A 21,359-nucleotide genomic window follows, 5' to 3' on the forward strand; every position below is an offset into this window, starting at 1 on the left:
AATATCATTGGAAAACTCTCATTTGTTAAGTGGAAAAGGCATTTTATAAAACTATACATGATATGATCTATTTATAAATATGTATATATACATGCGTATGAAATAAATATAAAAGCCTGAAAAAATTACCCTTAGGAGTTGATAGTTAATCTCTGAGAAATGGAACTACAAATATTTCTGTATTTTTCTTTATTCTTCTTTTCTAGATTCCTCAAATTTTCTACAATAAACGTGTATTACTTTTTTAATTAGAAAAATGAAGAGTTTTTTTCGTTTTGTTTAGTTTTTTAAAGATCTCTTTTTTTGGTCTAGGCTCGGCCCCTTTCAAACTTCTTTTATAAGGCACTCGTTGACTTTGAGAGGGAATTGAAATGCAGGCTGTCAGTATTGTGCAGGCCTCTGAAATGACCCGATCCAACATGTTACATGTGAGGAAACTGAGGCCCAAGGGTGCAAGGGATTTATCCAAGGCCACACAGGGAACCAGAAACCCTAGACCCCCACCTGCCCAAAGGGGCACACTCCCCAGATCAGACTGCTAGAAGGGCAAGGGGTGGAAGGGAATCACACCTAGAATTTACTGCGTATGGCTAACGTGTGTTCATTACTAACTGCAAATGAGGCCTTGAATGCCGAGTGTAGCTGACCTCACAGATCCGCCCAGGGACAACTTGAGCTGTGAGTAACAGGTGAGAGGGAGCAAAGGGCAGCTGGCTAGGTGTGCCCCAAGCCTCTACCTCTCATCTGCAAACCAGTGGTGTTTTCTCCCCTGGCAGAACTGAAGCCTTGCTCACTGCCCACGGCTGGGCTCGGACAAGAGAATGAAAGGTATTCGCTGGCGTTACACTCGACTGGTAAGGAGTCCAGCTGGGGCTGGGGCTTAGGTCAGGAAAGGTAGGGGGAGGTGAGCTCTCTGGCAGGGCGAGGTCTGGCCTAGGAATGGATGCAGGCAGGAAATGTGTTCCTCCTCCTAGTACCCACCCCAGCTGGCCTGGGGTTCAGAGCAAGGACTCAGGAGCCCAGGACCTTAGCTCCCAGTGCTGTGGGCCTGAGACTCTCAAGGAGCACAGACTGCTCCCTTCCTCCCTGGAGTGGGTGCGAGATGGAGCTCTGTCCAGAAGCCCCACACAGCTAGGACTCCCTCCTCGGGCCTGAACCTGGGGAACAAAAGAGCAGTGTCTTGTTCATCTCTCATCCTTGAGGAGATCTCTCCCTTCTGTGAAAAGCCCTGAAGTCATTGTGTGCAGGCACACGTGTTTGCACACACCCACACACAAAACCCTCCCCTCCCCACACACCCAGTGATACAAAGTGGAAGTTCATTTGAATGAACACATGAATGAATGAATGAATGAATGAATGAATGAATATACTGACATACACGCCCAATGACACACATATATTTACACAATCCCAGCTCACACTCATGAACACATTGACAGGTAAACACACAAAGCTACACTCAACGCCTTCTCACACTGATTTGCCTAAACAACTCTATTTTTAGCCAACACACATATTCACACGGACGAGCACACATTTTACACAAACATACACATGCTTCACCTACAACTACGTGATCGTTTCACTGGTTGACAGGGAGGCCTCGGGGCCTCAATCTCTTCCTTTGTAAAATGGGAATAATAAGCACATTCTCAGGATTCTTGAAGAAATTCAGAGAGATCATGCATGGCGAGCACTTCACACAAGCCTGGTCAATTGTGTGCTGATCAGTGTCAGCCACTCATTATTATTGTTGTTACATTACCATTATTTCATGTATGAATGCACACGGTTCCAGTGTCCAGGGTTGGGCTGTCACCTGCCCTTCTCTCTTACCCTCAAGCTGAGAACTGATCGCTGGCACCCACTCTAGATCCAGAGCAATCAGGTAGACAAACCACAGGGCGCAAAGCCACATCTGATGGGCGTGTGTGCCTTCAACCTTCAGCTGGCAAGGACCAAGGAGGAAGCCGGCTGGAGGCAGGGCCGTCTTGTCTGAAGTGGACTCTTCTCAGCCTCCTCTGGCTGGGCTGGTGGTTGCAGGGGCCTGGGAAGGGGTGGCTGAGGCTCTCAGGCCTGGGAGATGTGGAAGCTGCTGTCTCCTGTCTCTCAACTCGCCAGGCCTCTTTGTGCTTTTACAGCCCAGCCAGGCGGAGGACACTGTGTCTGGGAAGGAGAGTGAGGACGAGGAAGAGGAGGCAGCCCCAGCCCCACCTCCCGAAGACCCCGTGGAGCCCCAGCTGGCAGAAGCTGGCCAGGTTCTGGGAGCCTCGGAGATTAGGCAGGTTCGGCATGGCCCACAGCACAAGGATTTCAGATCTGAGCCTGAAGGTCCTACCCTCCTGCCCCACCCCAGCCAGGTCCAAGGACACCTGGGGTCACTCCTGCTCTGTCTCCAGCTCACTGTGCCACCTTGAGCTAATTATTTCTCCTCTGGGATTTCCTTTCCTTTCTTATAAATTGATCCAGTATTACTAGCGCCACTCTCTTCACTGGGCCAGGAGGTTAAGAATACAATAAAGTAAGCTTAGTTTTAAGTAAAGCCAACCCTTGGGAACTGAAGCCAAAGCTGGGGTGGGGGTAAGAGGATGAGCGGGGAGGATTAGGAGGATGGAGTCAACATCTCATCCATTCTCTGGCCACTAAGGGCCAGGGCGACCAAGGGAAGAGAGTCCTCAGGGAGACCTGGCTCAAATCCTGACTATGCCACTTGCTCCTCATGGGGGCTTTTGGCAAGTTGCTTCACTTCCCTGAGCCTCGGTTTCTTCATCTATAAAACAGGATTAATAATCCCTTTCTCTGAGGGCTACTGCTAATAGGCGCGAAAGTCCCCTGGAAATAGGAACCTACTCTATAACCTATAAAGCAGCATGCCTATGCGAGTGGTAGCTGTTTAACCTCAATCCTCCTGGGACCCCAAGGAGGCTGGGGGAACAAGGATTCCTCACTCACCTCTAGTCCTGTCCCCAGCTTAGCCTCCACCTCCCCTCGAGAGTCACCGGACATCCCTGGCGCCTGGCCTTCAGCACGTCGAGAGACGGCTTTAGTCTGCGGAACCTGTACAGACAGATGGAAGGCCGCAGTGGACCGGTGCTGCTGGTGCTGAGGGACCAGGATGGGCAGGTGAGCTGGGCCGGGGCCCCAACCTAGGGAGTGTTAAGGAAAAGGATACATATTCATGGACCCATGGGGTCTCTCCATCCTTAAGCTCTACCCCAGGCTCCCCAGGTGTCTCTCTAGAATGAATCTACATTACCAAACCTGAAAAGTAGGGTTGCCAGGGGATCTTAAACCCTCTTCCAGCTGCAAACTGCTCTCCTTCTTTCCAGATATTTGGGGCCTTCTCCTCTGCGGCTCTTCGACTCAGTAAAGGTTTCTATGGTACTGGCGAGACATTCCTCTTCTCCTTCTCTCCACGGCTGAAGGTGATGTTCCCAACCCTCTAAGCGGGGAGTGGGGTCTATGACAGGACAAAGATCGTGGGGTCTCAGTGGCCCCCAGCTCCGTCCCCTGTGCTAGGGTGCCTGGTATCCTTCCATCTTTTCACAGAGGGAATACAGGAGGGCAGTGACAGGCAGAGCATCCTTGACCAGCCCATCCTCATTCAAAAAAATGCTCCGTAGGTCCCTGGCCACCACTGACGGGCTCTGAGAGTTTTGTTGCTCACCAGATACGGGTGGAAAGACAAGACTGGCCCAAGTGCAGATACATCAGTGGGTGTTAGGGTAGGAAGATGAAGACAAATACATCCAATGGTGTCAGTTTTCTTATGAAGTAAGGTCATCAGCTGTGGGTGAGGATGGAGGAGAGGTGTGAAGGTTGAGGGAAGAGGGGTTTCAAATAGTCATCATGGAAGTGGAAAGGGAAGCCTACAAAGGAAAACCAGAGAAACAGGACTGCAGGTTAGAGACTATGAGTTTAAAGCAAGCCCATTACTTCGGCATGTGCTTTCCTCCAGCAACATTCAGCTCTTCAGATTCAGGCACAGACAGAGTGGAGGGGAGGGGTCATCTATGACTGGGGTTTTGCCAAGCTGGAGAGAGGAAAAAGGAAGTTGAAGGGAGTGGAAATACACAACAGATGGGGAACTAGTTGTGGGTGCTTTGGTTTGCGATTAGAGGCCTCTCTCCATGCACAGACCAAGTCACCTACAGATACATCCAGCAACACAAACATCTGGTTGCACGACAGGATCACAAGGAGCTATGGACTGCCTTGCTAAAGGCAAAACACACCATTGCCTCTATTGGCCAGCTTGGTCATCGTAACAGGAAAGAGGAACGGGGTTAGTTGTTCATTGAAAGCATGCTGTATACTGGTCATCCCCGCTTGCCTTCCAGGGTTCACATACTAGAATTCTAAAGTTCCAGATCCTCCTCTTATTGCACCGACAACTCCTTGGCAGAATTTTTTGCTGGTTCCTCCTCATCCCCCCCAACCTTTTAAGGTCACAGGGTCCGAGAGCTCAGTTTTGGCTTCTTGCCTCTTCTCTGACTACCCTCTTTTCCTTCCAGGTCTCATGTATTCTCACAGCTTTCTGTGCCATCCATGTGATAATGGGCTCTTTCTTCTCCTGGATGCTAAACTCACATACATCCAACCACTACCCAGTGTCTCCACTTCATCTCAAACGTGGCATTTCAAGTCTCATATGCCCAAAGCCGAGCTCCTGACTTTCCCCCACAAAATCGCCCGTCCTGCTACCTTCCCTAATAAAGTCAATGGGCTCCCCATCTTTCCTGCTGCTGAGACCAAAAATTTTGAGTCCTTAACATCTCTTTCACAAGCTACATCTGAGCTGTCAACAAATCCTGACAGCCCTGTCTTCTCTATCTATATCCGGAATCTACCACTTTTCACTATGTCCTTTGCTGTCACCCTGGTCCAAGCCACCATCATTCCTCGCCTTCATTCTTGCTCTAGCCTCCTAATGCTTCCGGCTTCAGTTATCACAGTAGCTGGAGTGATCCTTTTAATAGGTAGGTCAGAGCATGTCACTCTGGTTCCAAGCTGCCAGTGGTTTCCTTTCTTATTCAGAGAAAAGCCAAAGTCTTCACAGTAACCTACACATCTCTGTGTCTTCTGGCCTCTCTCTGTTATTTCTTGCTACTTTTCCTTTCCTTCACTCTGCTTTAGTCACACTGACCTCTGAGCTGGTCCTCGAACATGCAGGCCCGCTCCTAACTCAGCGCGTTTGCCCGTGATGTTCTACCTAGCATGCCCTCCCCTGGGGCTCCGCGTGGCTGTTCTCCCCTCCTTTGGTTCTCTGCTCAAACATCACCATCTTGGTGAGACCCTCCCTGACTATCTGATTTAAATTTATAATGCTCCATCCCCTGGGAACCCTACTGCCTTCCTCTACTTCTTTTCTCCTTCGCATTCGTCACCAGCTAACTTGCTATTTATTTTACTTATTTATCTGCCTCCCCCTACTCGAATGGGAGTCCCATGAGACACAAATTTGCATTTGTTATGTTCATCATTCTACCTGGTACCTAAAAACAGTGCCTGGTGCTAAGTGCTAAAAAAAAATTGTTGAATGAAATGAATGATTTTTTCAGAGGCCTGCCCTGTCTTTACCAGCCTTTTGTTAAGGAATCTCACCTTTTCAAAAATTGGTCAGTTTTTGCCTGTTGGTCTTCTGGCGTCTCTCATGTTCTTCATGAATCCCCAGTAGTTCCTTGATCACTGTTCCAAGAAGCACCATGAGCATGGTCTCGATATTTTTTTTTTTTTCTGTAGCAATATTTATCTTACTCCTTCAAGTTTGAAGGTCATATTCCTTGATGAAAGTAGAGGGGACTTGAATGGTTCTGTCTTCTCATGGTCACTTGTTAATGTTATCTCTTCTGAGCCAGGGCTTATCTTTTATTAGTCCATTTTTTTTTTTTTTCTCTAAAAACCTTTTGGTTGTTCACAGTGTTCTTCTCCAACTAAGTATAGGAAATAATATACTATGCTTTTGTGGTTGTTTAAAAATCTTTTTATTAGCTAAATTGACTCTTGAATAATTTATTCATTCAACTAACATCTCTACTGTATCTTGGGAATATTGCCAGGAATCAAGAAAGCCCTCACGGAGTTTACATGTTAGGTTGCAGAAATGGTACAATGACATATGAACAGGGTCATCTCAGAGAGCTAAATGCTAAGGAAAAACAAAACAAAACAAAACAAAAAACCAAACAAACAAACAAAAAAAACAAGGCCTGGGAGGAAGGGCTAATTTAGATAGTGATTGTAAACCAAATGCAGGAAGAACATTCTGGGCAGAGGGATCAGCAAGCGTGAAGGTTAAAGAAGAAATAGCTTTGGGTGTCCTAGAGACAGAAAGGCCAGTGTAGCTGAAGTGCAGTCAATAAGGGGGAGAAAAATCAGGGGTCAGAGCAGGCTGCGCTTTTGGCTATAGTAAGGAGTTGAATTTTATTCCCAGGGCTTTAGGCAGAGGAATGATAATATCCGGTCTGATTCTGAATAGACCACTCAGAATGCAGTGTGGAGCTGGGCTGTGGGCGGGAGGCAGTGGAAGCTGTGCTCCAGCAAAGAGTGACCGTGGCATGCATGGGGTGGGCGAGAGTGAGTAGAGATGGATGGGAAAGAAATGGTAGTCAGGGGGTCTCTCTGGGGCGGGGCCTGCAAGACTTGCTGAGGCACCCAGTGTGAGGCAGCACTGGGGGATGGGCAGGCTTGGTGTCAGCTCCAGTGTGAGACTGAGGAGACATTTAGTGAATGGCAGAATCAAGACCTATCTCCTGACCTGGATTTTCCCCTCCTCTCTCCAGCTTTGGAAGAAGGAAGCCTCAGAGGGTTCTGGTCCATTCCTAGAATAGCGGGGCTTTGGAGCTGTGGGAATTCAGACTGGAGACAAAGAGGAGATGAACTCCAGAGAGACAGGAAAGAAATCTCAAGAGCCAGGAGCCCAGAACACTTCCTGTGGCTTAGTTGGGGCCGGGGATGTTCCATTCCCTCCACAACACTGCCTCCCAGTGGTGTAGAGTCAAACCGTAAGGGCTTGCCCAGTAACCAGAGCCTTTTCCTGTCATCTTATCTCAGGTCTTTAAGTGGACAGGACACAACTCTTTCTTTGTGAAAGGAGACTTGGATTCACTGATGATGGGCAGTGGCAGGTGCGTGTCTCAGCTCTCCCAGAGTCTTGGGGTGGTCTGTGTTCTGGTCCTGTCTCCCTTCCGGAAATGCTGGGCCAGGCTGCCCCAGATAAAATGGGTAGGCTGGTGGTTAACTTTCAGGCCTCTCCCTTTAAGAGCCCCAGGGCACTGCCCAGTCCCCCAGCCAACCCCTCGACCTTGCTCTAAGTCAACACTGACAAGAAAGGATGGCATGGACTCACTCTCCCAAGTGTCTACAGTTGGCGACAGCTTAGTCTGAATTCATGTAATTTGGGGAGCAGCATTCCTCATGGTCGTTAAGGCTAGAGTCGAGCAAATGGGCTAGCCTCCATTTTGCCTGTCAGCCAGCCTCCAATTTACCTGTCAGCCCTATTATCCCAGGGAATGTACCTCATTGGAGAAAGGCAGACATCTGTCCAGGAACTAGGCCTGAGAGTATGTGTGTGTGTTGAGTAGTAGGAGGTGGAATGGGTTGGGAAGAAAAGATTAGTCTCGCATCTGGTGTGACCTGCAAATTCAGCAGAATCAATCTTATCCTGAGGGCAAAGATGCCAGTATTGTTTGATTAGTAGCAGGCAGGATCTCTGCTCTCCCAGCTGCCCGAAAAGCCTCCATTGAGAGGCAGCTTGGCACAGAACACACCAGCCATTGCTGACTTGCAGTAACTCACTTCCCAGCTCCAGCCTAGGTGTGCTGTCAGATGAGAGAAAGGGAATGGGTGCTCTCTGAAATGTTTTGAGCTCAGGGCCCATGCCTGTGAGATTCACTCCTTTGGTTAAACATTGCCATCTTAGAAAGGTTCCAGATGTTCTAAAACTGGATTGTGGTGAGGGCTGCACCACTGTATACATTAAATCTATAAAAGAAAAACAACAACAGTACTCTAGATCTTGTGGGGAACAATGTGTAGAGTCTCTAACAATTCAGGACAAATTGGTTTAGGGGAAGCTGAAAGGTGGGCAAAACTGGGCTGCGGTCGTGGTGCGGCCAAAGGCTGATAGTGTGGATCTGAAAGGTCTCGACACCCAGGAATGAGCCATGCCAAGCCCTTCCTCTTCTTTTTAGTGGCCAGTTTGGGCTGTGGTTGGATGGAGACTTGTATCATGGGGGAAGCCACCCCTGCGCGACCTTCAACAATGAGGTGCTGGCCCGGCAGGAGCAGTTTTGCATCAAGCAGCTAGAGGCCTGGGTGCTGAGCTGATGCCCCTGTGGCGGGCAGCTTCCTGAGGTAACAGGGCTCATGGATGCCGTCTGGGCCTCCCATATACAGGGCAGCCCATTCTGTCTGAAATACAGGGCTGAAGTGCCCTGGTGCTGACTGTGGCTGTGAGCCGGCCTCCTGGTGACCTGGGGTCCCACGACAGACTTGGGGGTGGTGACTGAAGTGAAAGATGTTTACACCTGCAGAGGTGACTGAAAGAGTGAGATGTTTACACCTCACCTGAGTAGTACAAAGTCCCTCATGAATGTTATTTTTCTAGAAATTATACAACTAAAATGTGTTTCTTGTAGGAAAAAACAGAAGACATCAAAAAATTAAAATTGCCTAAAATTCAACCACTCCCCAAAACACTAACATTTTCATGTACATTCTTCCAGACAATTTTCCATGGAGACATATATGTATATTTTATAAAAATAGGATTCTACTCTATGTTTCAGAAATTATTTTAACTTCCAAGTTAAAGGATATTGTTAAACCACAGACGCCTGGGCTCAACCAATGAAAATAATTAAGACTGTAGCAGTATCATACTTTTTCTAGAACACTGAGAGCTTTTTGACTGCTACCAGTGTGCCGGGTGCTTGCAATCTCTAATTTCATGAGGAAGATATGAAAGCAGCAAATGAACAATACACATATTTGATAAAGAAGCTGAAACTCTGTAGATGGGAACCTTAGGGAGGTTAAAAGAGAGGGAGGATGTGTCCTCTGGCACGAGAGCTCAGAGATTTAAGAAAAATCCACATCCCTCCCCATGCTAGTGTCTACCCTCTGCCAGAAGGAAAAGATTCTTTATTGTGCTATTACTCTCCATTATTGAAATAACGAAGGCCATGTAAAAGACCACCCGTTCTCTCACAGACCCAATAGCGAGTTGAGGTACTAAGAACCATCTGGGTAGATTCTTAGACCTATTTCCTTTGCAAACAGGGTCAAAACTGGGCACGCAAGGGTGAGAGAGTCATGAAGGAAGACACCTTTGGTTTTAAGATGAAGATACATTCATGAAGCTTTATTGCAGCTGTTTCCCTCACCCAAATGAAGTAACCAGTCATTTAAACTTGCAGTTCTATTTACATTCTCAAGGTGATAACATTCAGTACTTTCAGAGGCTAAGCTGTTAACGTCTCCATTTTTATACAGTGAAAGTGATTCTTAAGATAAATCTAACCTTGTAAATGGTGCATGGTTCTCATAATTAAAACAGTTGTAAAGAACATAAAGTGCAGTTGCCTTATATGTAATAAAAGACGCAAACAAAATGGATTCAAGCTGTTTCTCAGATAGCACAATGATACAATATCAGGACTACAAAATTCCAAAGTAAATTACAATGATTTAAAGGTAGAAATTGCAGAAATAAAACAATCTTAGTGGAAATACTTCACATTTTGACCTTGGGTCTGAGTACATGAAGTCTGAGGCCTAGACTTCTCTTCACTGAATGTTTTAGAGGCACCTTGGCCAAAACAGTATGACTCAGTACCATAGCTGCCTTCACCTGTGCTTGTTGGAGCCTAAGTGTGAACACGTCCCCATCTATGCAGCATCATGGTGGGAGTGAGAAGGGTTTTAACTGTTCTCCTATGAATTAGGGTCAACTCTTGATTATCTACTGAGGGATGGAGGAAGGGGGTGGTGACAGTGCAGAATGGCAGACCTTCCAAATACTTTCCACCCTAGTGTCGACAGAGCAGAACCTGGTTACACAGTGGGAGGTGGCAGCACTCCTGAGTCTGGATAATCTGCTGGCCTGCGGTGTGAGTTCCTCCTTTCCACCACTCACACCTGCCCAGAACCAGGGCTGGCTCCCCACACTCAGCTCCCACGGAGAACATCAAAGCATAAGAGGCTAGGGGCTCGTGACTACCATTCCTCGCTGCCTTGCATCCTCAGCACCCTCTATCCACCACTGGCTTTGGCTCTAACTCCAGCCTGTGTTCTTGGTGGATTTCTATGGTACTTGGCGTTGGGGGAGCGGGGAAGCAGGGGGCGTGGCGCCCTTGGCACAGGAGCATTACTCAACCACAGTGGTGCCCACTCCACTGCTAGAGGTAAAGAACGTCCATTCACAAAGGGGAACCTGGAATTCATTGGGTAATCACTCAGCTCAGCACCGGCAGCTCAGTTTTTGCCCTGAAACCGTAAAATGCACTGAACCACCACAAACCAAATCCCAGCTGAGTAGCCCTGAGGATGGTTCCTGTGCTGGCCTCTGCTCAGCTCACAAGCGAGATGCAGGGAGCAGGTCAGAGGGGAGCCTCCTTCCCCAGGCTGGGCAGCGGTAAAGCCCGCGGGACTTGGGCAGTGAGTATTCAGGGGAAAAAGGAACTGTACAGGGCCACAACTGACCCAGAGGACGGCCTGCTTTGGGGGGGTACCTCTGCCACTGGGGATAAAGGTCTCCTCAAAGGTAGTTTTATGTCCCACTTCAGAGGAGGCCACAGCCCTCAGAACTTTTGAATAAATTAATCAGGCCTCTCACCAGAGTGGGAGACCACTCCTGGTTCTCATCTCCTTTTGTTTACCCTAACTTGGCTAGAAGGGTGAGACATGGTGTCTTTCACTAATGTTTAGATCACTTAAGGAGAGCCGTCCTCAAATTCGGGGTGATGGGCACCCCCCCAGGCAACTAGCATTTCATTTTATTTTTAACCATGGCTGTACATGACAATCCCAACTTCAAATTCCAATGGGCACCCTTGTCTCATTTCAAGTTTTCTTTTTAAAAAACAATCATGTTATAAAAATTCAGAGTACATAAAAGAACTATTATTCTACGAAAATAGACTACTAAAAGAGAAAGGCTTTAATATTAAAAATAGGTAGAGTAATGCTTTTCATAGCATGTATATAGTAAGATCTCCCTAACACCTTTTTCTTTCTTTGAATAAAAATTGCTTAGCTTCAGCATATGTGTAATTCAAAACATAAAATAAAAAGTGCTAGTCGTCACTGAATTTGTAGAACTAGATGATCAAATTCCCTCAATTAACTGATTGTGTTGGAGAGAGGGAAGGTTGTAAACAAATGATTGCAGGCATTCACATTGAGTCATGCTGAAAAAGCCAATGTCGGGCTTTGGATCCTTCTTGGATGACAGCTGGACTCTGGGCTAAATTCGGGTAATTCCATTCCAATTTTAGAGGTGTTATAAGTGGGGCTATAACATCGCCATCCTGTCAATGAGAAAATAACTAAGAAGAGAAAAGCCAGTTTTAAAGATTCAGCGAAAGTCTCAGGTATACATAACCTTGTCTGACAGACTGCTTGCCTCTAGACATACTTACTCTAAGGAAACCTCAAATTTATACATATGCCCTGTGCTTGGGTCAAATCAGAAACAGCACAGTCCTAAGTGGGTAAGAGCCTTCAGAGCAAAAGCCACCAGACCTGTTCTCTTCAAAGATGGTCAGAAGCCGCACACTGCCTGTTTCTCCGACCCTCTCCCTTCACACACCTTCGCAGAAGACAAACTCTGTCCTGTTTGTCCAGGAGAAAGAAGGACTTTGCTGGACCCCTCCTCCTCCCTTGCCTAGCCCCTCTGCAACATATGGCCCTGGTCTACAAGAGCGCAAAAAATGGGGACGGACAGTACATACCCGTAGAACTTAACTAAAGCTACAGCTTTGGTCCATTGGCATAGACTCCATGCAAAATGAAGGGATGGCCTCAAAGTGAAGTGATACTATGACTTGAAAGCAAAGAATATAAGAATCGAGACCCTTTAACACCTGACTCTATCCTAAACATTCTTGAATTTGTGGCTAGATTCTCAGGTTATACGAGGGCATAGGATCTTTAAGAGCCTTTATTGCACTAGGAATATGATGTCTGTGGTAGAATACTATGCTCTTCATTGGCCTATTTGCTCTCAGATCCACTCTTTACCCTTCCTCTGCTCTACTCTGTATAACAGGAGCTGCTGTTGTAAATTTCATTTCCCAGCTCCCAACCTATTGGCGTCTAATTAGGTTTGGCCACTGGGATGTACCGATGGAAGACTGGAAAAGTGCAGGGAGGAGAGGGGCTTGAGTATTTCTCCCCCATTCCCTCTGGCACAGGCAGTAGTGGCCATGACTCTTCTGTGGTTCTAGCTCCTGCAGGTGACCCTAGCACTTGGACTCCCATCTCTTACCCTAGAGGTGGGAGCAGCTTCCTGCTGTTGTCTCACTGTCCTCTGCTCATTTAGCTCTGCCAAAAATTTTGTATGTCATTCCCCATATTAAATTTCTTCTGTTGAACTACACTGGATTGGACTTGATAGAGTTACTAAAAGCAGCCATTCAATTGCCATGATACTCATATTTGGAAGATCTGTCTATCTCAAAGTTAACATTATTCATCTTCAAATCCATCTCTAATTCTACCAAACATCCTTATTTCTACCGATTCTAATTTTAATTCTAGTGAATTTTATAAATGCAAACCTAAATATGTCACTTTCCTGCTTAAAACACTCAGTGACTCCCAGTGCTCTTGGCCTACAGGACTATGCATATGCCCCAGACCCCTCCCCTAAACACACCTGATTATCCAAGGTCCTCCATAATCCAGTCTATTTTTGCCATTTAACCTCTCATCACTCAACAATTAAAATTTTCTACGGCAGTCAGCAGGTCTCCTCATAGTCCCCGCCCAGACACACTTGTCTTATTCCAGTTTCACGCCTTTCTGTTGCTCCCATGGCCATATGTGTCTACGTTTCTCTTTGCTACTCTCCCAAACACAATCGACCTTCTGGAACAGGTAGAACCCTCCTTCCTTCAGAAGGTTTTTCTGTCTGCTCTCCCAGTTCTGAATCCTGACAGAACTCGTCTGGATCCATCGTCTGGGATTGTCGTCCTGAGCTACTCGTGCATGTCTGCCTGACCTTTCATTTTTATTTCCTTCAGTATCTGATGCATGCAGGGGGAAAAGGCAGCTACGGTGTTGTGAGAGGGAGGCCTAGCCTAGGAAGCAGAATGCTGTTTCCCACCTGTCTGCCAACTATATTCATTTAGTCAATCAATAAAGATCGATTGGTCACTTTCTCTGTGCTAGGCACCTCCTACCTGTAGGTCAATAAGCATAAGCAATCCTTTGAGCAACATTATAGGATTGACAACTACGTACAGCCTGGCTCCTCTCCCTCACTGTTCTCTTATGCTAGAGAACTTAAATAGTTTACAGGTTTGGGAATGCTGAATTTGAAATAAGAACTTAGGAAACTTATTATCAGTGGTATGTGGACTTAGGCAAGTTAATTACTCAGTGTTGGTAACCCTTTCTGAAAGCTATGGACATTATGATTCACTCCCAGGGTCACTGAAAGGACTGGATGAAACAACTGGTGAGAACATTATAAAGTACTAGTCGCAGGCTCACCATTTTAAACTTTTATCATTAGGACACTAACGATAAATTGAATCCTCACTCACAACTGGTAGAGGAAGAAATCACCAGTTGACAGATTCGGACATTTTAAAAGGAAAGCTTAAAGTGGAAGAACTTTTTTTTTTTCAAAACCATAGCTAAATGACTATAATTTAAGTGAAAAACTTTGAGAGGGAAGTAAGGATCTCTTGGTTTTTACTTAAGTCTAAAAAATTATGCCACGTATGTGAATACTAAGCCACCTACCTGAGGCTTGGTGAAGTTGTTGAGTGAGCACCAATAAACGAAATGCTGGCGTGCAGCAAACAAACTCTTTTCATCCGTCTTCTTACAATACACGCGAATCAGCTGCTCTGAAAATTTCTCTGGCAAAAGCTTGGAAACCTTTTGGAAGAAGAAAAGATTCCATTGTCCCCTTGAATTCCCACACGGAGGAGAGATCAGCTGTTCCTAACCTCCATTCTTGATGCTGTACTAAAAGCATCACATTAGTTTGCTATTTTATCCCAATTGTAATAGAAAGAAAAGGATTCGTGTTAGTTGTCATATTGCAAAACGTCCCACAATCTCCTGCCGATTAATAAGAGACAAAAGTGTGTATTATATAACTATACATAGCCTGCAGACTCTCATACAAAAGATAGGTGAATAAGCACATTTAACTTACATGACTTCAACCATACAACACTTCCTTCCCAGAGGATTTTTCACCTATCCTCTAGACCAAAAATGCTTTTATCTATGTTTGGCAAACAGGAAAAACTAGATGATCTAGTTTACATAAAGTCAGGTACATTTTAATTTTAAAGATATGCTTCTATTTTTTTTAACATTGACTTTAGGACCTAGACTGCATGTAAAATGCAAATTTACTATAAAGATCTGCCAAATGCCACAACAGTACATATATTTTTTTTTGCCTAAGTAGTTACCTGATTTTTATTAATCTGGATTGCTTGCTCAGGGTCACTCTTACAATAGAAGTACATGTGATCAATAGGATTCTTGTCTTCCAATCCATAATTCACGTTGATAACCTTAATAAAGGCAATAAATAAATGAAACTACTTACATATTTAATAACAATGAGAACTGAATGCAGGGTTGAAGGGGCACCGCAGCAAATGGAACAGAGCTCTCTAGAGGTTCTGAAGTAAGAGCACTGGTTAGGTGGCTCATAGTGGAATAAAAATGGTACATGACCCAAAAGGCTCTGAAATCTGGGGTGGAGTGGGCTGCGGTATATGTGCTTTCAATAGAAGTAGGATATAAAGTCAATACCTACTATGTGATAGATACCTGTGGTAGGCACTTGAGATATAACAAGAAATCTTGATACACTTCCAGCCCCCACAGACCATGTGGCCTGAACTGAGGTTGAACAAATAATTACAAAAGTAATTATCACAAAGATTTGAGATCTTGCTTCCTGGTATATGTTGTCAGTTTGGGCCCAAATCAACTCTTATAAAAAATTCTCAAAAAAAAAAAAAAAAAGTAATTATCTAACCACATTTATTATAAGAGCTATCAAGGGAAAACAAATGGTGCTATGAAAGTTTGTAACTGGGAAACCAAGTAGTTTGGGGCTTCCGGGGAATGGCTGGAAATGGTTTTCCTGGGAAAAGGACTTTACTAAGTAAGCAGGAATTAACCAGGCCTAGGTAGGAAAGAAAAGAATTCCAGGCAGAAGAAGTAGCTCTGAGGCAAACAGCACTGAAACTGTCTGCTGGGTTTGGTCACACCGAAGTCTCAGTGAGAGCGATTTTAGTATAGTGACGGCAACAGAAAACAGGTTCGGAAGTCAATAAGAAATTAAAAAGAGAAGACAACTTGTAGAATTTCGGCTGTTAACAAGATGCAAGAGAGAGAAATATGGTACCTAGAAAAGGTAAGGAGAGACAACTAAAGAGGAGAGGGTAAAGAGCGTGGTGCTCGTTATTTTCTTAAAATGAAAGTCTGTTGAACAGCTGATGGGAAAGTCAAAGAGAGGAGAGACTCGATACCATCAGCTTCCACAGAAGTGCCCAATGTGGGAGCCCCTAGCCACAGATGACTTTTTAAATTTCAAGTCATTAACATTAAAGACAATAAAAAACTTAGTTCTTCAGTTGCAGTAGCTGCATTTCAAATGCTCAATAGCCACGTGTGGCTAACGGCTGCCAAAGTGGACAGTATAGATCTAGAACACTTCCATCATCAGAAAGGTCTGTCGGGCAGCCTTGGTCTAGAACATAAGTGGAAGATAAGAAGAGAGACATTGTCCCACTGTAGAGAGGGAAGGCTGAACCCAGCTGCAGATGGAGGTGGGCTTACTTATTTGGTGGTGTAGGTTGAGGAAGTTCCTACCTAATGGCCTATATTTTATTTCTGAAATAAGAGCCAAAGTGGGGTTAGTCACTGAGGGTGAATACAGTTGGGGTTAGGGAACAGTGTTGGAGTTCTAAGAGGAGTGAAGACGGTGGTTTGAAATAGTCATTATGGAGACTGGAGAATTATACTTAGCCTGCCAGAAAATTAAGGGGGCCCAGCTAAGATTGGTGACCATGAATTGTCATTCAGTTTTATGCTAGGTAGATGCAAAGAGAGGCAAGGATGTTGAAGGTAACTGCAGAAAATGACTGAATTAATGGATCACAGAATCTAAGTTAGATTTAGAGAGAAATACAGATAGAAGGTCATTGACAAGCTGGAGGAAAGTGAGTAAACAATATAAACTGGGGTCCTAATGAGCTAAGAACAAGCAAATAAGAAAGAAAGGAGTTTGCAGACAGATATAGGATGCGGAATTAGTGATTTTAAGAGGGAGGATATTTTCAAATGCTGATAAGGTTCGGAGTATGATCTGCTGAGAGTGCTGGCTGAAGTAGAGTGGATAAAGTCACTAAGGATGGGGATGAAGAGACCAGAGCGGGCAGGCCATGTGGACTATGAAGTCACTAAGGATAAAAGCAGGAAGTGAGGTAGACAGGAAGACTCTACACCATGCCAAAATCTTCAACAAGAGGGCAGTAGATGCTTTGAGGATGTTAGTCTCAGAGGAATAGAGATCTTGCGTAGGGTCTTGGAGTGGCACTAGGGAATAAGGGAACTGATGAACAGGAAGGTCTCCTGACCCTGAGGAATGTGCTTTTCCTGAATAAGCTGCAGGGGAACCAGGTTCTCAGGGGACAGCAACGCTGCAACAAAGGCAAAGAGGTCATTAGTCAAGAGGCTGAGGCTACAGAGGAGTTCGTTAATGCTCCTCTACAGGGGAGCAGAAATTCCAAAGGGCTCCGTGGATAGGTTTGAGAGAAGGGGAGAGGCTGGCAATGAAATAACTGGGGGCGGGGGAAGAGTAATGTGGCAATGATGGTCCACAAAAGAACATATGGTAAAAGCTTAGCCTGTGAGTGGTGACTGAAGAAAACCAGTATATGAGGTTTGGTGGCTGTATCATAAGTAGCCTGTGAGAGAAAGGTGGACATTTGAGATTCAGCTGTGATACAGAAGTGAGTGTGCTGCATCCCTTCATCTGGGAGGGAGCAATTGCTCAGTCTTCCCCATGATCCCAGGGCCGGTGCTATCACAGGCTTTTCTTCCAGGTGTCACTTCATGTGGGGAGGGACCCAATGCAGCCCTGACATTTTTACACATAAAACACTATAAAAATTTTCAGCAATTTCCAGAAGTGCCACTAGCTCTTCAGTATTTATTTCCTTGACTTTAGAATAGGAATAAAAAGCAATCCCTATTGTCTCTATAATGCACAATTGGAAATTCTTCCCTAAAACAGAGTTGATAAAAATGGTTATTTTTCCAGAAGGGTAATGTTATAATAGGTGGAGATTCCAAGAATTCAAGACTAAATAAAAAGTAGCTACAGACCAACAACTATGAATCTTTAATTCTAAGTAGTAAAATTAAGTTTTATAGCCCATTAAATAATCATAAAAGTTACTACCGCAGTCCTAAAAAAAGCCGAGTATGGTAAAATGTATCACATAAATATATTATACTATCAAACTAAAACTGAGATGCTAATACATAATAAACCACCTAATTAGTCATTTTACTTGTTTTCTCAGAATACAGAAGGGCTTTACCTCTCCTAAAATGGAAAGATTTTTTTTCTGATTATAAAACTCATGTATCATACTCACTGTAAAAAAAAAAAAAGCTATAATTTCACCACTCAGGCAGAAACAATGTTACTATTTTACCATTAATATATCCAGAATTTTTTTCAATGTGCTCACTGTATACATACATGTATATATATATTTAAAGAAACAAAAATAAAATCATTCAGTATACACTGCTTTTTAACTTATTACAAATATCTTTCCATGTTAAAAACAAATTTAATGTTTACATTATTGCATTGTATTTCCTATTCAGGGATATATATATATTTTTTCTAATTTCACAAAAATTTCTAGGTCAGTTAAAATTGACCCTAGTTTGGTCTCTGGTATCAATTTACCCTCCCATTTTCACATATCCTTATTATCGCACAATCTCATACAACTTTTTGTTCTTACAAGTCTGATAGTCAAAAAAAAAAATCTTTCATTACTGTATCAATTTGTCTTTAGGTTAAAAAGAAGGTTAAACTTCTTTTCATGTCTACTTGTCACGTACATGTCATCTTTTCCTATACGTGGCCTCTTTAGGTACCTGTGATCCGACATCCAGTAGGAGATTTGAGAGAAAAACCTGATGGGAGGTTGGAGATTGACTAGGAGCTGCGCTGTGTTGAGCTTGATATAGCACTGAGGGCAAGGGTAGACACCTGAGCACCAGAGAAAACATTCCGGGGAGAGAAGTCTTTCAGAGTCTCAGGAAGTCAGGATATGAGATCCCTTTATTCTGATGGAACCTCATCTAATGAAATAGAAAACTGCAGCCTGATCTGCAGATCTGAGACACTGTAGCACATAGCCAAGTGAGTAGACAGTGGTTAGGTTCAATGGCAATTCGCTCATTGTATCGCTTGACAAAGAATGGTTATGGAGAGATCACCCATCACTCATAGATGTGTCAAGAAAATAACAAATGAGAGGCCTATGAAAAAATACATAGGGAGTACAGTCCTGAAATCTCAGAATAGAACTCTGAAAAGTATTTCCTATAAGAAACAAAAGAAAATATGAGAAAGCCATTTGGCATTCTCATTAGGATACAAGAAGACACTACAGCCTCTATGAAAATAGGAGTCAAAAAGTCTTAACTTTTTCCTTTGTATGTAGGCAATTTTTAAAAATAATTGGCATGTATTACCTTTGTGATAAAAAAAAACATTAAAAATTCAATATACACAATGTTCTACTAATCACCTGACCATAATTCCATTAAAAACATTGACAACACGTCAAAGAAAATTTAAAAACTAGTTCATGTTGGTTCTCTCTGTGAATTCACAAGTGATCTTCTTCCTTTAATTTTTCTGTTATTTTCCAAATTTTCTATAATGAATGTACACTTTTATATTTAGTATATTATCAGGCAAACTACTTACATCCACTATGAAATCTTCAGCCTTCAGCTCAGTTTCTAGGAGTACTCCAGGTTTGGCTTCAGCAATGTCTTTTGGAATCCATTCATAGTCTTCCTGGAAAAGATAAAACTCATGTTAGAACCCCAGTTCTTCACCATTATGTGCTTGTGCCATGAAGAGGTTCCCTCTCTGAAAATGGCATTTTAAGAAAAATGAATAGAGATATATCCTTAACAAATATAGAGCTTATGCCATTCTTTAAAAAATTTTAAAGTATTTATTTATTCCAATTTATCCAATTTTTATCATTCAAATGTATAAGCAATATTAAAACATTAATGGAATATTTTACTTTTTTTGTTTTCGGTACTAAGTTTTCAAAATCCGGTTTGTATTTTACCCTTATGGCACATCTTGACTTGGACTGGTCATATTTCAACTGCTCAATAGCCCCAAGTGACCAGTGGCTATGGTATTGGACAGCACAGCTCTATACTTTCCTTCCTTCATTCACAGCTTTCTTATCCCTAACTAAACTAATAGAAAACAGTATATTACATTACGAAATGGTGCTATATATGGAAGGATCTTTCATGTTTAAGGTTTGGATCATGTGAGAAACATGAGAAATGTGCCTATGCTATCCTTTAATCAAATCACAATAGAGCAACTTTCATAACAGGATTCTCGCATTTTAAAAAAAATGCGGCATTAACCTATTAGTAAAACAAGAGGAAGTAAAGTGTAACCCAAGGAAGTATTATAAGGTAAGGTGGTTATCAGTATGGCTCATGTCACTGGCTTTCTGGTAAAGAGTAAAATCTTCAACAAGCATGAGAGGAAAGATAAATGAACTAAAAAAGATAGGCATGCACCATTTGGGAGAACCTGATAAACTGTGAAAGAAGTTAAGTAGTAGCAGGTCCTCAGAGTCTCAATGAAGCTCATGCAGAAACCTTATTTTGAGGGTCCCTATCACTTCCAGGATGAGAAAGTAAAGGTGTGGAGTAAATCAGACTTGACTTTGAATCCTGGCTCACTACCTATGCATCTACAGGCAAGTTATTTAATCTCTTCCCAAGCTTCAGTTTCTTCATCTATAGGACAGACCTAAGAACACTGTATTTATGTAAATGAGATTAAATGAGAATGAATGTAAAGGGCTTAGAACAGAATCCTGGTATTGTGACAGGTTAATGGTTTTCCTCACGAGGACAGAGGACTTTTCACTAATGAGAAGGTGCTTGACGACTCAACTTACCTTATTAATCTTTGTTTCTCCAACTGGCTGAGTCTCACCCACGTACTTGTACAGATTACGGTGTTCAATTTTTTTTAAAATCTCCCGTGCTTCATCCAATTTGGGATCGGTAGAGTATAAAATCTCCAGAAAAATGTTATCTGCCAATTTGATGAAATTTCAGTTACATTAAAATAAAAAAACCATGACTTAGAAAGACTCACACATTGCTGTACTTCTAGAGTGATTTTAAGCAGTTTACAAATGTAGGCACGCTATGGTTATAACCATGTGAAAATCTTTTTTAAAAGACTTAAGTGAAAAAAAACCCTTTGTAAAAACTTTCCAGTCAATGTCCTGGATTAGCTTCAAAGTAATCTAGTGAGTGGGAAAGGACAGAGATGAAACAAGACCGCCCTGGAGTTGATGATTTGAGGCTGGGTTACGGATACATAATGTATTAATTTATTGTTATGTTTTGTTTTATTTTTAAAGAGAATGATACTTAAGGAATTACAAAATTATGTCTGTGATCTATTTCAAAATGGTCCAGTGTCTGAAGGAAGTAAAGGATGAAGCAAAATGCTATGTGTTGATAACTATTGAAGCTAAGTGATATAAATTTCCTTAATAAAAAGTTTTTTAAGTTCCATTCTATGATGATAGTATAAGGTACTTTTTTCCTTCTTCCCTTTTCCTCCTGTGTTTTATTTAAACAAATTTAAAAATAAAATACCCTTCACCTAAATTCATCAACTGTTAGTATGTTTTCCACATATGTACACTCTCTCTCAGTGTATGCATACACAAATTTTTAAGGAAACCTCTCAAAATTACAGACATCAAGAACTTTCACTCTTAAATACTTCAGCATATATCTCCCAAGAACAAGAACATTTTCCTATAGAA

General features: G+C 43.2%; 2 protein-coding genes across 3 annotated transcripts in view; one reads left to right on the forward strand and one right to left on the reverse strand.

Moving 5' to 3' along the window:
• The first annotated feature begins 753 nt into the window (after positions 1 to 753).
• Positions 754 to 9,353, forward strand: TLDC2 (TBC/LysM-associated domain containing 2). Its single transcript, XM_011366584.2, has 7 exons — positions 754 to 854; positions 2,145 to 2,288; positions 2,974 to 3,126; positions 3,333 to 3,428; positions 7,057 to 7,130; positions 8,196 to 8,358; positions 9,286 to 9,353. Exons 1-6 carry the CDS (start codon positions 822 to 824, stop codon positions 8,329 to 8,331), a joined length of 636 nt encoding a protein of 211 aa, XP_011364886.1. The 5' UTR covers positions 754 to 821; the 3' UTR covers positions 8,332 to 8,358; positions 9,286 to 9,353.
• The window catches only part of SAMHD1 (SAM and HD domain containing deoxynucleoside triphosphate triphosphohydrolase 1), a 47,347-nt gene continuing 35,340 nt past the window's right edge, over positions 9,353 to 21,359 (reverse strand). The window contains exons 13-16 of one of the 2 annotated variants that reach the window (XM_011366586.2): positions 19,232 to 19,324; positions 14,664 to 14,768; positions 13,978 to 14,115; positions 9,353 to 11,534 (exon numbers count right to left, since the gene is read on the reverse strand). In XM_011366586.2, the coding sequence (XP_011364888.1) occupies positions 11,400 to 11,534; positions 13,978 to 14,115; positions 14,664 to 14,768; positions 19,232 to 19,324 (471 nt within the window). In that variant the 3' untranslated portion in view covers positions 9,353 to 11,399. Of the gene's footprint in view, positions 11,553 to 13,977; positions 14,116 to 14,663; positions 14,769 to 19,231; positions 19,325 to 21,359 lie in introns of both variants that reach the window. The other variant, XM_011366587.2, reaches the window with a different exon arrangement.

The sequence above is a fragment of the Pteropus vampyrus genome, unplaced genomic scaffold (assembly GCF_000151845.1).
Source record: "Pteropus vampyrus isolate Shadow unplaced genomic scaffold, Pvam_2.0 Scaffold125, whole genome shotgun sequence".
Classification (NCBI taxonomy): domain Eukaryota; kingdom Metazoa; phylum Chordata; class Mammalia; order Chiroptera; family Pteropodidae; genus Pteropus; species Pteropus vampyrus.

Excerpts from the sequence above, each read along its gene's own strand:
- TLDC2 (XM_011366584.2), top strand. The coding sequence starts at position 822 with ATGAAAGGTATTCGCTGGCGTTACACTCGACTG. Across the intron at positions 3,127-3,332 it reads TGAGGGACCAGGATGGGCAG|ATATTTGGGGCCTTCTCCTC; the intron begins GTGAGCTGGGCC and ends CCTTCTTTCCAG. Across the intron at positions 7,131-8,195 it reads CTGATGATGGGCAGTGGCAG|TGGCCAGTTTGGGCTGTGGT; the intron begins GTGCGTGTCTCA and ends TCTTCTTTTTAG.